Genomic DNA, 17,540 nt, shown 5'->3' on the forward strand with positions numbered 1-17,540 from the left:
AAGCATTGTAAACAATCGCTACTAAGATATAAAAACCTCTAATATTTACTATAGTCGCCTTTTTGAAGATCTTACTTCAACTAGTCAATTTGAACACAGCGTTCTAATTTTTCGACGCCGCGTTGGCGCAACGGTTACAGCCATGGATTGTACCTGTTGCGTTGGCGGTTGCGGGTTCGGTCCCCGCACATGACAAACATTTGTATTGGCCATAGAGGTGTTTGCCGTGGTCTGGATGTTTGTGCAGTCCTTGTGGGTCTCCCCACCGTGCCGTGGAGAGCACGTTAAGCCGTCGGTCCCGGTTGTTATCATGTACACCTAATAGCGATCGTTACTCGTAGTAGGGAATATATCCGCCAACCCGTATTGGAGCATCGTGGTGGATTAAGCTCTGATCCTTCTGCTCATGGGGAAAGAGGCCTATGCCCAGTAATAGGATATTACAGGCTGAAGCGACGTTCTAATTTACTACGCTTTTAATTGATCAAAAGACGTGGCTAAGCCAAGTTACAGTGATCTGGCCATATTTTGTTAACCTCAATAGTAATAGGTCCTAAAAAACATTTCACACTTGTCCGCTCCTTAGTAAGATGAATAATATGCAAGGCCTATGTCAGAGTTCCGGAAACACACTACACAGATACAACCATACAAACATGTTACACAAACTAACAAATTATAGCGCGTCAACCATGTTTTGACAACCTGTCATGATCACATCAGCCTATCGCAGTCCACTACTGGACATAGGCCTTCACAAGTTCGAGCCAAAAATGGCGTGAACTCGTGTGTTTTGCCCATAGTCACCACGCTGGGCAGGCGGGTTGGTGACCAACCTGTCATCAAGGTATTTTTAAATGACAAAATAATATACAAACTATACGTGACCTTTACTCATCATTTTTTTTTATTTTTACAATTTTCAGGGGCTAAAAGCACTGGTCTAATCTACTTAATAGATAAAAATTATTTTATATCTACTTTAGGATATTAAAGATAGCGAAAGGGTTGATTGGAAAATTTTAAACCAAACTTATAGCAGAAAACCCTATTTCATCGTATTTGCAATGAAACGGCGTCTATTTTGATATATGATTTATTTATTTAACATGTTTGTGATTTAACCAGTACCAATACATATAATATTATTTTTTAAACCTGCCAACCCAGTAGTTATGCCAAGAAAATAATAGACAACCCAACGTTAGAATTTTCTACAGGCTTCATACTGTCGGTAGGTATTAAATTTATTCTGTAAACTCGCAGGTGCATTTTTATTTTTATTTTAATCCTTTTTGAATAAATCTCAATTTTTTTCTAACTATACTAAAATATACCTAAAATTATTTTCATCCATTAAGCAGATGGATGAAGTTCGGATCTCCTTGCTATAATAGAGCCCCGGTAACGAAGATTTTTTTTTTTTGAAAAATGAAAGAATGATGATAAAGTGGATCTTGTTTAAATTGAAATTGTCTAACCGTGTCGTAATGGATTCTTTAAAGCTTTTTGTCTAAGCAGTTGTTTTATTTTTACTTACCTCGATGCAATTTATCGAAATTCAAATTCCTTCAAGGACAAGAACTGTCCAAGATTGTATTAGATAGTGTAAAAATACAAAATAAAGCAGGTTTGAAATGTATGACGTTCAGTTACTCGTTTTAAAAGAGCAACTATTGATTATCTAGCGCCTCATCAGGATCTGATAATGCGAAATCGGATCCGATAACTACCTCTCCTACATCACACATGATAGACTTGTGTAGTGAGGATTCAAATGTTATTACTAAAATAAATAATTGTTTAGGTTTTGAGTTAGTATGATACCAAGACAAAAACCTTCCCCAATCTAATTTTTAGGGTTCCTTAAAGTTTTGAGTTGTCTTATTAAGTATAAAATAATAATAATAATAATACTCTATTAAATACTTCATATAGTTTAAACGTAACTGACAATAATTATTAGTTTTCAATAATTACACAGATATACTAAAAGTTACATCACTATATATTTTTTATCGTTAAACATGCTGAATGTTATGAATCGCAGTAATCATAAATGTCACCGCGAATATTCGTCCCATGAAATACGTGGTGTCCCAGGAACGAATATAGTTAATTATCATATATTTTGTATTTTGTTGTCGAAAAATTAGAATAAAGTAAAATAAACTTAATTTTATATCTAAAGTCTAATCGTATATAAAATTTTATAATTACGCATTTACATTCAATAACTGTATATCCATTTCACGAATCTAATATTATATTTTACCTGTTTAAGTACTGTAAAGTGCTTATGTTTTGTTAAAATCGTTAATATACTCCAAATAAACTCCATTGTGCAGTAAATATAGTAAACAGTTTATAAGGGTTTTATTGCAGAGTAAAGGTGTTGGAAAGAGATTAAAATAAAAATATAACTATTACAAATTAAATAATTTCATGAAATATGTTAAAAGCCGTAAAACGGAATAGGTAGGTAGGCACCTGCTTGTCTTTCCGCAGGTATACATCATTTTCCGCGGAGGTTCTTCTATCAGCATGTTCAATAGTGACTACAAGTACTGTGTTCCTTCACATCAGATGAACCATCTCGTCTGCAATAAAACTTACTATGGAATTTTGTGTACAAAAATATGTATCTTATTCATCATCATCATTCCAGCCTATTGCAGTCCACTGCTGGACATAGGCCTCCACAAGTTCGCGTCAAAAATGCGCAAACTCATCTGTTTTGCCCATAGTCACCACGCTGGGCAGGCGGGTTGGTGACCGCAGGGCTGGCTTTCTTGCACCGAAGACGCTGCTGCCCGTCTTCGGCCTGTGTGTTTGAAAGCCAGCAGTTGGATGGTTATCCCGCCATTGGTCGGCTTCTTAAGTTCCAAGGTGGTAGTGGAACCTTGTTATCCCTTAGCCGCCTCTTACGACACCCACGGGAAGAGAGGGGGTGGCTATATTCTTTGGTGCCGTAGCCACATAGCACATAAGTGCATTTAACCATTTGCAATTAAAAAAAAACTGACGTAACATCTTTAAGCACTGCGAACGGCTTATTAAGTTAATATTTACTTACACCAAAACCATTGATAAATCTTCGTGGCTTCGTTATCTAAGCATTTTTATTCAGAAATGCTACAAAAACATTATTTAAAAGTATTTAATTTCGTTTTTCATTAAAAATCTTTTCGAGTCTATTTCTATTTTCTTTTTTTTTCTCTCCTTCTACCGTATCTGACAAAATATCCATTTTAAATAACTTTTCTTAACGTTTCCTTTCCAATTTTCTTAAGTGTGATATTCTAAATTGAAAATTTGTGATTGTCGCATATTAACTTCCTGGGGTATCCCAAAAAGTAAGAATTGATTTTTTAGAATCTCAGAACTTTTGTCAGCTTTACCTGTTCTCTACGGGATCAGTAACGTAAATTTACTATACAAACATGTTATAGCTAATAGCATCGTATTAAACTTATTACTCTTTGGAAAAGGACCCAGCGTAATCACTTGCCAGGGTCTTGAAACTGTTCTATGTTTACCCATATGACCAAAAGATAAATTTTGACTAACTTAAGCTTTTGTCCAAATTTCTCATACATAAGTACAAAAATCTTGTCTTTTGTAAGTTGCTAACCAAACCTCATCAAAACAAATAGACAATCTCGCTCTCATCTTACACAAATACTCAAATCTTTTGCCTTAAAAAGCGGCTAAAATGACAAGGTCAATTGTAACCTGTAACATCGTTCTGCTTAATCGTTCAGATCCTCATTTATTTATACACTGGTTCTACTAACCTGGCCATATACAACCACGGCTTCCTTATCCTATACTATCTTTGCAAATATAGCTGGGTTGAAATCAAATAGTCATAAACAACAATTGGAAAAACATTAGTGCAACTAATATTGATTCATATCAAACCTTATATTAACCCTTAACTTTATTATATTCTTAATTTCTTATGAAAATAAAAACAGTTTTTAAAAAGGTTAAAATGTCATTAATTTATTAATATATGATGATTAATAAAGCAATAGTCCTTTTGAATCGAGTAAAATAGGTTCTGCTTGACTTTCTTTATGCCTCAGTAATGCCAAGCCTAATCTATTGCTGCGCTCGATGTTTGGTCTGGAGATAACCATTATTTTGTTACGATTCTTAAAAATACAATCCTAAGGGGATGACAGTTTTTGTGATAGTCTATAATATAAAAATGAGTCGCTGAATGTGTTGCTAAGCGCAAAACTCGAGAACGGTTGGATCGATTTCGCTAATTTTTTTTTTTAATATTCCTTGAAGTACGAGGATGGTTCTTACGGAGAGAAAAAATCTAAAAAAAAAATTTAAATTTCCTGAAAAAGTCTAAAAACAACACTTTTCTATACTCCCATACAAAAGATTTGTGATAATACTTAAAAGTCAATTTGAACTTTAATACCATACGATAAAGTTTTTGTTAGGCGATACGAAGTTCGCCGGGTCAGCTAGTTAGTTATAAAAAAGGTCGTTTACCGTTTTTGGAAATTTGTACCTAATTGAATATGAAATACTGTATAGACATTTTTATCAAATTTGAACTGTTAACGACTTGAGCTTTTGACCATAAATGTATTTTGGAGACTTTTCTTGACTAATCCGCTTCAGCAGTTTGTAACCCTGCTTTCTGCTTCGCGGATTGCGTGTTCGATTCCCGCCTGGGTCTGGGTGTGTGTTTGTATTTATATGTATTATTCTGTTACCTATAATACAAGCATTAAGTTACTTACCGTAGGAAAAGACGACCTTGTGTATATGTAAGATATTTATTCAAGATTTTCTAAAAATTCCCACAGTTAAAATATATACAAGATTTATTTCTACAAGAGAAAAGCCGCGAACCACAGCTAGTATATAAATATAAAATATAACGTAATAAAATTGAACATAAGTATCGTCTCGGAAAGTTAACGAGGTTGTTGTGCCGATCATAGTTACTTTGTTCCCGTATTGATGCTAAGAAATAAGTATCTATAGGGTACGCCATAATACATTCAAGATCAAGATAAATTAAACGTTTACCAGACATCGATCTTTTATCGTGATTATGTTCAATTACAGAACAACTTCGTTAGCTAAAGTTTTTTCTTTTACTTAACAAAGCTCTTCTGTTTTGAAATCTATTTGGTATGTCACGATTATACTATATTGTGGAAGTATATGTATAATAATAATTAATAACTTATTAATAACATTTAATTTATGTGCCTTTTGATGCTATCAATTATTTCCTATATGTAGTAATCATTTAGAAATAATAGGTAATCATTACATAATTCTTAATATATTCATAATTAAACACAAATAATAACAAACTCGACGCAAAAACTCTAACGGCAAAAAAGAAGATTTTTACTCCTTTTTTTATTTAGTTCGTTGTTTAAATTAGAGGAAATCATTTCTTCCTTTAAATATCATTAAATCTTGGTAAAAATGAAAAAATAGTATACCTACTTAGTAATGCATGAGACTTATCTGAAGTTAAAAAAAAACTCATTTTAAATATTCATACCGCGATAAACGTTCATAAAGTATATCATTATCATTTAGTATAATATTATTAATACTGTGTTCCGCGATATCACCCACATATTATGTCTCAAAATAGATGTATCTATGCAAAAATGTATATTTTGTCTGCACTCAATTCCTTAAAGTTAAAATCCGTGCCGTCCTTTTAACTGATGTTCTACTATAGAATGACATAACGAACATGCCAACCAGATATTTTTAATCTAAATATCACTACTCAACTGAAACAATTTACAGAAAACTATAATTATTATTGCTGTGTATATTTATTGTATAATCTGTATATATATAAATAGAGAGAAAAATTGTGTGCTCGCACTTCTCTCTCTCTCTCTCTGTCTTGCTGTGTTTGCCTCTCCCGATCACACTTTTCGTAACGCTCTCTTTACGCATTCACCAGCTTAATCCTCAAGTCAAGCGTGCGTAAAGAAGTCTTACTTTAAAAAATTTAGTGCTTTTGTATATATTTTTCAACGTACATATTTAACTAAAAAAGAAATAAAATAATATAAAATATACAATATTTACGTTTAATACATGAAAATAACTATATGTTAATGTATAATCTATAAACAATACATAAGTCAATTTCTTGTTAAGTATGACCAGAAACATATGTACCTATATACTTTATTTATACTTCATTTTATTTTATTTTTCAGAGACCAGAGAGCCTTGAATCATCTTTGTCCATCTCTCGCGACACAAAGGCAAGTGTGTACGCTATGAATGATCAGGTTAGTTACAATTAAGCTACGTATTTTCTATTTTTCCTGTATCTATTTATATAACCAATGCGAATGAAATAAAGAACAATTAAATGCATTGGATAAGTTCAATGATCCTAAATGTCGGAAGCTTGTCTTGCAATTTATGAAATCTTACAACAAAAACTTCAACAAAAACGTCGAAAATGTTTATTCAAAGAAATAATTAATAAAAACAGAAAAACCTTCTGTATAACACATTTATGTGTCTGTATAAAAATTACAGGCGAACATAGATTTCTATTCGTCCAACAGTATTAATGTTGGCTAAATTTAAATAATTAAAGTTACACTCAGACTCTACTGTTATTGTATATGTAATTGAAATATGGTGTATACTTTGTTGGTGTTCTATAAATAAGTAAATAAATAAATAAACAGCCTAGTGAGTTTTAAGCCACAGTTGATACACTTATCGTTACTATCAATGATAATAATTATATTTGCTGTTATTAGACTAATATTGCATGCAACAATAATGTACTGTTCCGATTATAGAACATAAAATTTTTAAAATAATCTTTATGTACTCACATCGTTATTGCATGAGTAGAAGATATATGGAGCTATCGATATATGTATTTAATAAAAAGACATTTTAATAAAAAAAGTTATCAATCTGCTATGATGTTCCATTCACTACAGGTTCGTGAATATACTCGTTTTAAAAATCGATTAGATAGTATTATATCCAAATATTTTTAAACTTGGTCATTATGCCTACAAAGAAATTAATAAATATTTTCATATCATTCATAGAAATGTTATAAACCTATTATTAGTAAATTAAAAATCATGAATTAAAAATTAATTATTATATTTAATTTTGATTAATTAATAATTCATCTAATTATCGTTACAAAGTTTTAAATTTAGTTTCATAGCTACCAGTCCGATTATATAATATTTGTCTTAAACGGCCTGTTTATGAAGACTATAAAACAGTAGTAGTGAGTAACGATCGCTATCAGGTGTACATGATAACAACCGGGACCGACGGCTTAACGTGCTCTCCGAGGCACGGTGGGGAGACCCACAAGGACCACACAGACACCCAGGACCACGGCAAACACCTGTATGGCCGATACAAATGTTTGTCATATGCGGGGATCGAACTCGCAACCGCCAGCGCAACCGGCACAATCCATGGCTGTGACCGTTGCGCCAACGCGGCGTCTACTTTTAACTCAAAACGTGTAAAATATCTAATAACAGCTGTGTAATCAGTAAAAAAAAATGTCGTAATTTTGCATTGTTAGTCTACTGTACACTTACACACTTCAGCCTATTGCAATCCACTGCTGGATATAGGCCTCCCCAAGTTCGCGCGAAACATCCCGGTCCCAGAAATCTTATGTAGGTCGTCGGTCCAGCAGATCGAAAATGTTATTATAGTATGTAATAAATACGATACATAAATAATTTTTAATTATATCAAATCTGTTTGATTTTTATTACCATACCTACAATCTTTATCTATATATTTAAAATTTCGTGTCCCGATGCATGTGGAACATCAAAACAACAACTCCGAAACTACTGAACCAATTTTTATCACATTTTGTAAGCATCTGTAATTTGGTCCAACTTGGGAGATAGAGTACTTTTTATCTCAATTGGACCCGGTAGCTAGCGCTGCTATCGGTATGTAAGCAAGTTGTCAGGACAACGTCTGCCGGGTCCGCTAGTACATATATATAATTTTGTGTAAAATTTATTACAATTTGAAAAGTGTTTTAAAAACATTAGTATTAAGTTTCAAACATTAATTCGTATGAACAAAACTCAATTCATCATCAAGATCATTATGCGAAGATAAACTTTGCCTTAAATTGTGGGTTATTTGGATGCATAGTTTAAGAGATACGGAAATATGAACATAAATGTGGAATATAAGCGAAAAGTCACTAATCATGAAATCTCCGAAACTATAACACCTACAAACTTGAAATTTGGCAGGTAGGCTTCTTAAAGGACGTAGATATCCGCTAAGAATGGATTTTACGAAACTCGACTCCTAAGGGGGTAAAACGGGGGTTGGAAGTTGGTATGAACGTCCTATGTTTTTGAAGTAAGAGACTTAAAATTTAAAATGTATGCTCTATAGATGGTGAAAAGGAGTCCAAATAATGCATCGTAATCTATATATATAAAAGTGAAAGTCACTGACCCTCTCATCACGAAAACTCAAAAACCGCTGGAAGATGCAATTTGGCAGGGAGTTAGATTATAGTTAGTAGACGTCTGCTAAGAACGAATTTTGCGATAATCCACTGCTAATGGGGTTTAATTGTGGTTGATAGTTTGTATGAAACATATAAAGCAGGATCGCTTTAAAGGAAAATAACCGCGTTTGCAACCCTATGTGTTCAGGAAACATTTATATTGATCACTTATAAGTGGTACAAAAAAAAAATTTATTGCAATGTCTAACCTTTACGTTACTAGAATACTTTTTTATTTATCCCTGTCGTCACGGAGTCACGGAGGCGCGTGCGTTACGCTATTCCGTAACATATTTATGTAGAACCATATCAAAAACTAAATTGCATGCAGTATAATTATTTTAAACATATTTACACTACAATACTACATTATTTCATACCACAATTCTGACGAATTTAACGAACCATTTTGTTTGACGCGACGCGCGCCTCACGCGGACGTAGTCGCGGGCAACAGTTAGTGTATTATAAAACAAAGTCCCCAATAGTGTATGTGATCGATTTCCTCAAAATCTACTGAACGCATTTTCATACGGTTTCACTAATGGAGAGAGGGCTTCAAGAGGGAGGTTTACGGAACGGCTTAGCCGATTTTGATGAGAGTTTCACTGGAAGTTTGGTGGGAAAACTTTGTGACACACTGATTTCAACGCGGGCGAAGCCGCGGGCACAGCTAGTAATAATAATAATGTTAGGTTATTCGTTACTGTATTATTAAGATTATGTAGATAATATTTATCTACAAATAAAGATTGATAAGCAGTTTTTACTTAATTATTATTACTATACCGATAAACGTAAAGATTATATTAGGTTTTGTTCTTTTGAAGTATTTGTAAGATATTAATTATGACGACGCGTTGGCGCAACGGTCACAGCACTGGTTTGTGAATGTGTTAGGCTTGCGGTTGCGGGTTCGATCCCCGCACATGACAAACATTTGTATTGACGATACAGATGTTTTCCGTGTTCTGGGTGTTCTTGCAGTCCTTGTGAGTCTCCCCACCGTGCCTCGGAAAGCACGTTAAGCCGTCGCTCCCGGGTGTTATCATGTACGCTTGATAGCGATCGTTGCTCATAGTAGGAATATATCCGACAACCCGCATTGGAGGAGCGTGATGGATTAAGCTGTGATCCTTCTCCTACATTGGGTAAAGAGGCCTAGCAGTGGGATATTACAGGGTGAAACGAAGATATTAATAATAATAATAAATATCTTTACTTCACAAACTTAGTATTATATTAATGATAACATGGCAACAATATCAAAAGTAGTGACATTAGCATCGTAGTCGAACTAGACATAGCCTGTATTTCGGCACTATTCCCTTCGAGTATTTATTTATTATACAATAATGGGTGCCAGGAAATATAATCTTATACATTAATTGTAAATTCCTACATAATATATTTTAGGTTTCCTTATAAAAAATTACTGGTATTATATTTCGAAGATTTTTTAAACATGGTTTATGGTATTATAATAATAGGATTATAGGTGAACAACTATTATAATAATAGATGTCTATAAAAAAGACAAAAGCCATAATAATATGCATCAAATTATTTCCAAACTGTTAAAATATGTCTATAATAAAATGTGTATTGTCTTTTGGTAGTTTTTTTTTTTAATAAAATACATTTTATAAAAGCAATGAATACAACGTTATTTATAAACCGCTATTCTTCGCGACCGTTGACCCGTCTGAAAAATTTAACGTCACTCAAATATACTCTTCCTTTTTACAGATCCATTAAAACACCAAGAGGAAGACATTTAGCCAATTTTTTAACCGACTTCCAAAAAAGGAGGAGGTTCTAATTCGACTGTATTTTTTTTTTTTTTTTTATGTATGTTACATCAGAACTTTTGACCGGGTAGACCGATTTCGACAAATTTTGTTTTAATCGAAAGGTGGTGTGTGTCAATTGGTCCCATTTAAATTTATTTGAGATCTAACAACTATTTTTCGAGTTATATCTAATAATGCATTTTTACTTGACGCTTTTTTTGTCGATCTACGTTGTATTATACCGCATAACTTTCTACTGGATGTACCGATTTTGATAATTCTTTTTTTGTTGGAAGGAAATCCTTAGTTTGGTACCGTGATAAGAAAACCAGGATCTGATGATGGGATCCCAGAGGAATCGAGGGAAACTCTCGAAAATCCGTAATAATTTTTTACTGGGTGTACCGATTTTGATAATTTTTAATTTAATCGAAAGCTGGTGTTTATCATGTGGTCGCATATAAATTTTATCGAGATCTGATAACTACTTTTTGAGTAATCTTTGATAACGCGTAGTTACTTGACTATTTTTTCGTCGATCTACGTTGTATTACTCGTCGATGTAATTGAAGTCGGTTTTTTTTTTCGTTTGCGAGCAAACACAATTATTTCACAAGCTATAGTAATTTTAGTTGTCATTCGCCTGACGTGTTTAAAGTTTTTTAGCGTATTTTAAACAAATACCGATATATCGCGAATTATCTTAATTTCGTAAGATAACAAAATCCAAGTATTATACCCCACCAAAAGACCAAAGTATTATAATATACATAATACAGTAACAACCAGCTACACTTTATATCATTGCTTTGAATCAAATTGGCTTTAACAGAAAAGAAAACACAAATAAAATAAAAAATATATATTTTTTATAAGTGAGCCAAACACAGAAAACAATTTTATAAATATAGCTATATAAAACTGTAGCTTTTCATCTTGAGCACTTTTATCACGGTTTCATAATCCAATTATTTTTTTCTTACTAAAGGTATGCCAACATACCTATATTTCTTATCCTCTTAAGAAGTAAGACCAAAATGTGGTTACTATTGACCTGACTTTTATAAACATTTTTGAACTTATTCATTATTTAACGGTTATTATAATACATCTTAAATAAGGTCAGGACTTGTTATATAGCAAATAAACAGAACTCTATTTTTTATAGCTTTGCGTTTATTTACCACATAATTACTGACTTTACAAATTAAATAAAAATTCGCGAAATATATAACATTCACCAAGATAAAAGTCTAAAGTGGGGATTAAAAAACTATTAAATAAAGCGTACTAATCAATAAAACATTTTATAAATAACAGTGAGCATTTGTTTTAGTCCGTGATGTCTAAAATAAATTTATAGTTCATACAATTTTATATTTACACATTAAATAATTGTGTTTGCTCGCAAACGAAAAAAAAACCGACTTCAATTACATCGAAGAGTAATACAACGTAGATCGACGAAAAAATAGTAATACTTTGTTCGTATTCCATTTAACGCGACATTATAAAATTGTAGAATTATTTAATGTTCTACTGTTATTTCTAACATTTTGTTAGAGATTGTAGGCAGAAATTTCATAAAAGGCCCGTCGTCGATTCGCGCGAAGCGCTGACATCGCTTATTACGGCGGGTTTTTTTTAGTTGAAGCGGATTTATATTGAATTACGGTTTATGTCTTTTTTATTAAAAATATGTAATTTTCATGTTTTCACACAGCTCCGATGCACAACTGGAGTTTACCCCTTCAGATCAACTGTCTAAATAGGCACAAAAAGGCTTACTAGTCTAAGAAATATATTATTACTATATCAAATTGTAAATAAATGAATCCAATAACGCCATCTATCGGAACCTAATTGCGTTATTAGAAAACGTCTGAACGCCATCTCTAACAAGGTCATTCGTTCAGTAGATTTTACTGTTCAATTTTTTCATTCCGGGGCCTTAAATGAAAATCGATTCTTAAGGAGAAAACTCCAAAAACAGTCAAGTAAATACGCCATATCAGATATAGCTCAAAAAGTTCGAGTCAAATCTCAATTATATTTAAATGGGACCACATGACAAGCACCACCTATCGATTAAAAAAAGAATCATCGATATCGGTCCACCCAGTAAAATAGTAATGAGGTTAATATAACGTTGGTCGACGTAAAATAGGCAAGTAAATACCCAGAATTAGCGATAACTCAAAAATTAAAAGCTCAAATATATATATAACGAATAAACTGCTACTCTCTACTCTAGTGGAATATTGTAATTTGATCGATAGTGAACGAAGTAATTTCATAAAATTTTGATAGATGGCGTTGTGGCAAAGTATTGAACATGACCACAGGCGTCTTAACATCGTCATGTAAATACGTGTCATCAAAGATTACTCAAAAATTGCTCATTATATCTCAATCATATTTAAAACGAACGACATGACAAGTATTAGCTTTTGATTTATACAAAAAAGATCAAAATCAGTGCACCCAGTAAAAAGATATAACGTATAATACAACGTAGGGTGACGAAAAAACCGTCAAGTAAATACGCAATATTAGATATAACTCACAAATTACTAATCAAATCTCAATTAAATTTGAATGGGACCACGTGACGAATAGTAGCTTTTAATTTATATAAGAAACGTCAAAATCGGTGCACCCAGTAAAAAGTTATGAGGTAATACAACGTAAGGTGACGAAAATAATGTCAAGTAAATACGCGTTATCAAAGATTAATCAAAAAGTAGTTATCAGATCTCGATAAAATTTATATGTGACCACATGATAAACATCAGCTTTCGATTAAAGTAAAAATTATCAAAATCGATACACCCAGTAAAAAGTTATTGCGGATTTTCAAGAGTTTCCCTCGATTTCTCTGGGATTCCATCATAAGATCCTGGTTTCCTTATCATGGTACCAAACTAGGGATATCCTCTTTCCAACAAAAAAAGAATTATCAAAATCGGTACACCCAGTAGAAAGTTATGTGGTATAATACAACATAGGTCGACGAAAAAAGCGTCAAGTAAAAACGCATTATTAGATATAATTCGAAAAGTAGTTGTTAGATCTCAAATAAATTTAAATGGGACCAATCGGCACACACCACCTTTCGATTAAAACAAAATTTGTCGAAATCGGTCTACCTGGTCAAAAGTTCTGATGTAACATACATAAAAAAAAAAAAATACAGTCGAATTGAGAACCTCCTCCTTTTTTGGAAGTCGGTTAAAAAAGTCAGAAGAATCTACGTTCTGATTCAGTTATAGATATAGTTATTAACTATGAATTGTTATGAAACATAATTATGTAATATTACCATAAATATCTGAGTTATGCAATGAAAGTATTTATGGTGTTGTTAAGATTAATTTAATCTTTAAATAGCGTAAATATTTCATTAGTTTTTACTTTAGTTTAAATTCTTAAAATTCGGTATAAAATATTTACGTATGCTGGATCAGTACTTATAAAGCCATTGATTAATTTCGTAAGGGTCCCGAGGGGGAAACGGCTTTGGAAAAATCTCTACATACCTTTATTTTGGGGGGCAGGGGTCGAATTGATTCTTACGTAATATTATCCAAATCGATATTTTATACTAGAAATCGTACGGTCAAGTGGTTTGCCAGGGATCTCATTTCATTTGGTCTGAACGGTAAAAAACGTATTAGGATAAACTGTTTATTACTTGTTTAACAAATAATGAATAGTGTACAATATATTTGTTAAATCCAGAACTGAAAAACGAAATGGAATCTTACGTAAGAATAGGGAGAGGGATTTGAAAAATCTTTCGTACCTTCACATGGAGGTAGGGGGTCAAAAATTGCCACAATTATCATTACTTAATTAATGCATGGCACCTAATATGTATATTTCTTATTTACATTAAATGCTATTATATTTTGTTTTGCAATCGGTTATACAATGTACATAAATTTACTTCTAAATAATATTGTGTTTACTGGCAAACGAAAAAAACCGACTTCATTTACATCGACAAGTTTTTTTATTATTAGAAGAATAAATTTAAATGATAACAGTATTTATTGTGTAACTATCCTGCAAAACAAACAACACTGACTAATCTTAAATGAATGTAAACCATTCTGAAGACACCATGTCTGCACTGTTCCCGTATTAAATGAATAAACAATGAGAGTAATATCGACACAAAATGCAATGTTTCAATAATTGTCAGAATTACAAATTTAAATGCTAACAACCGTTAATATTGTTTCAGACTTTTCATACGCCATCTTTTGGAGACGAAGAATTTGATATTCCCTTGATCCACGGACAGCATGCGACAGGTGGTGGCGGCCAAAACGCACACATACAGTACTCTCAACTTCATCACTCTGCGCCCCAGGTTAGCTTAATTTATTAAAACTGACAATCTAGACTAACACGTGAGTTGTCTGTAATTTTTTTTTTCCAAAAATGTTATATCGTTTAGTTACCAACAAATATCCAATATTTTCATACCTATGTGTTTTTTTATATCTTTTCAAAAAGTTTTTAATATTCTTGCCAATGCCTGATACACACGTGAGTTGTCTTTAATTTTTTTTTCCCAAAAATGTTATATCGTTTAGTTACCAACAAATATCCAATATTTTCATACCTATGTGTTTTTTTATATCTTTTCAAAAAGTTTTTAATATTCTTGCCAATGCCTGATAGGTACACAGAAGGGCGGTCCTTTTTTCAGTAGTAGATACAAAAACTGGGTCTACCGATTGTTCAACGTATTACTTGTCGATGTAATAGAAGTTGTTTTTATTTTTCGTTTGTAAACAAACATAATTATTGACTATATTTATTTTATTTATCATTCAAAAGTTATTTAGATATTAATAAGATATTTAAATGAAACATTTCTGTTCGAGATGGAATTAAAAATACCTTGTTCAAAACATAATTCTTGTCGTTTTTGCTATTGTGGTTCAATATATTATTATCTTTTATTCAATATACTTCCTTATTATCATATTTTAAATATATATACTATTATAACTATACATAAACATTAGAATAGCAAGTATTAAATTTAAACTATAGATATTATAAAAAATTATGAACAATTTGCTGTAAAAGTGGCATGTTTACAGTTTCGACACAATTAGTCTAAATAATAAATAGCCAAAATTGTTCAAGAAAAAAAATGCGTAACTTCAAAGTACACATGTCAGAAGTGAAACTTCCTTGGTTAACTTATTTTTATGTCTCGTTTATATTTATACAAATCTAAAGCTTTAGATTTCCGTTCCAATGCCAGCGACAAAAACGTTGCCGTTTCATCGGTAAAAATTTTACCCTCATGCGCCTTAAGAAGTTTCACTTCAATAATTAGCTGTAAATAAATACGTATCTTTGATTTGGTTAAGAATTCAAGTCAGTTAAATTTATTATTTTAGTGATTTATCGTAATTGAACAAAACGCTCGTCCCTTTAATGTGTATGTTATAACAGCAAATAGATTATGATAATTACGCTTTTTGCAAAACCATCGGTTTCATATCGAAAACCTGTACTAAAATGTTAACAATTATGTCATATATTTACTTAAAATTTGATTAATTTAATTAAATGATTTGATTAGTAGGCCGTCTATTCATTTTATTCGAAATTAATTTGTTGTGTAAGATTGGGAGCTTAGGGTGTATATGAAAACAAGTTTATAGTTACAAGTCCAGTTTATTAATGATTTAAATTTACTGTGCCTAATTATAATGTATCTCTAAAGACAGACACATCACAGTTGAACTAGAACACAATAACACAATTATAATGTTGTGTTCATCTATACAAATAAATAAAATTGGAGTGTCTGTTTGTAATATTAAAATAACCGTTTTTTACTAAATGCATATGCATGTTTACACGATACATCTACCAAAATGACATTTTTTACAATTTTTGTCTGTCTGTTTGTTCCGGCTAATCTCTGAAACGGCTGGACCGATTTTGACGGGACGTTCACTGGCAGATAGCTGATGTAATAAGGAATAACTTAGGCTTTACATTTATTTTAGAAATATTGTTATTTTGTTACTCTGCAAGGTGAACAATATTTTTTTTAATTCCACGCGGACGAAGTCGCAGGCACAGCTAGTAGTATAATAAAATACTAAATTAAATTTAATATACCTACTTATCAAAATATAAATAAGAAGAATTCCGAAGACAAATTATTTTCTTGCTGAATCTTATGAATTGAGTAATAGGTAGGTACTTTTACGAAATGCGTCCTCGATCATCTGCCCTACTTTTTAGATTGCTTTTATTGAAATGAAATTGCCTTTTAATAAATTCCGCTAAGTACGTGGTGGGCTCAAGCTATTTTAGAACATTCTTCAAGCTATTTTAAAAATAGATGCAATAATGCAATGCATTACGTATTTAGAACAACCATTAAACTTTATTGATAACATACCGATCTCCACTGTATTACTTTTTTTTATTAATAGTTGATGCCCAATTTCACATCGGAATTTTTCATATCCATTTTTTATCTTTTAAATTTAGATAAAGACACGACGCATCATCATTACAGCCTATACAGTCCACTGCTGGACATAGGCCTCCACAAGTTTACGCCAAAAACAACGTGAACTCGTGTGTTTTGCCCATAGTCACCACGCTGGGCAGGCGGGTTGGTGACCGCAGTACTGGCTTTGTCGCACCGAAGACGCTGCTGCCCGTCTTCGGCCTGGGTATTTCAAAGTCAGCAGTTGGATGGTTATCCCGCCACCGGTCGGCTTTTTAAGTTCCAAGGTGGTAGCGGAACTGTGTTATCCCTTAGTCGCCTCTTACGACACCCACGGGAAGAGAGGGGGTGGCTATATTCCTTAGTACCGTAGCCACACAGTACGCATACGTATATACACGACGCATAAATGTAACGAAATATTCGTATTTATACAGTGTACAGAGAAGATCGATATAAGTTAAAATTTTATACTTGGTCAGTTATCAGGTCCAAGAACCGATTTCGTAAAATAATGTCATTTTAAATTAAATAAAGTATATAAATGAGAATAATTTATAATAACTTACTGTTTTTTTATGCTCAGAGAAAGTAATATATATCAAAAATTATTCTTTTTATCGAGGTTCCTTTTAAAACGTTATTTCCGTTACAGGTGGGTCTGTATACTAGTATTTATTTTTAC

At 32.3% G+C, this 17,540-nt stretch overlaps 1 protein-coding gene across 1 annotated transcript in view; it reads left to right on the forward strand.

Annotated features, from left to right (window-relative positions):
• Positions 1-17,540, forward strand: part of LOC123653808 (TOX high mobility group box family member 3-like) — a 54,018-nt gene that overhangs the window by 15,997 nt on the left and 20,481 nt on the right. The window contains exons 3-4 of the mRNA XM_045589789.1: positions 6,234-6,308; positions 14,606-14,734. Of these exons, the coding sequence (XP_045445745.1) occupies positions 6,234-6,308; positions 14,606-14,734 (204 nt within the window). The remainder of the gene's footprint in view (positions 1-6,233; positions 6,309-14,605; positions 14,735-17,540) is intronic.

This window comes from Melitaea cinxia, chromosome 5 (assembly GCF_905220565.1).
Source record: "Melitaea cinxia chromosome 5, ilMelCinx1.1, whole genome shotgun sequence".
Lineage (NCBI taxonomy): Eukaryota > Metazoa > Arthropoda > Insecta > Lepidoptera > Nymphalidae > Melitaea > Melitaea cinxia.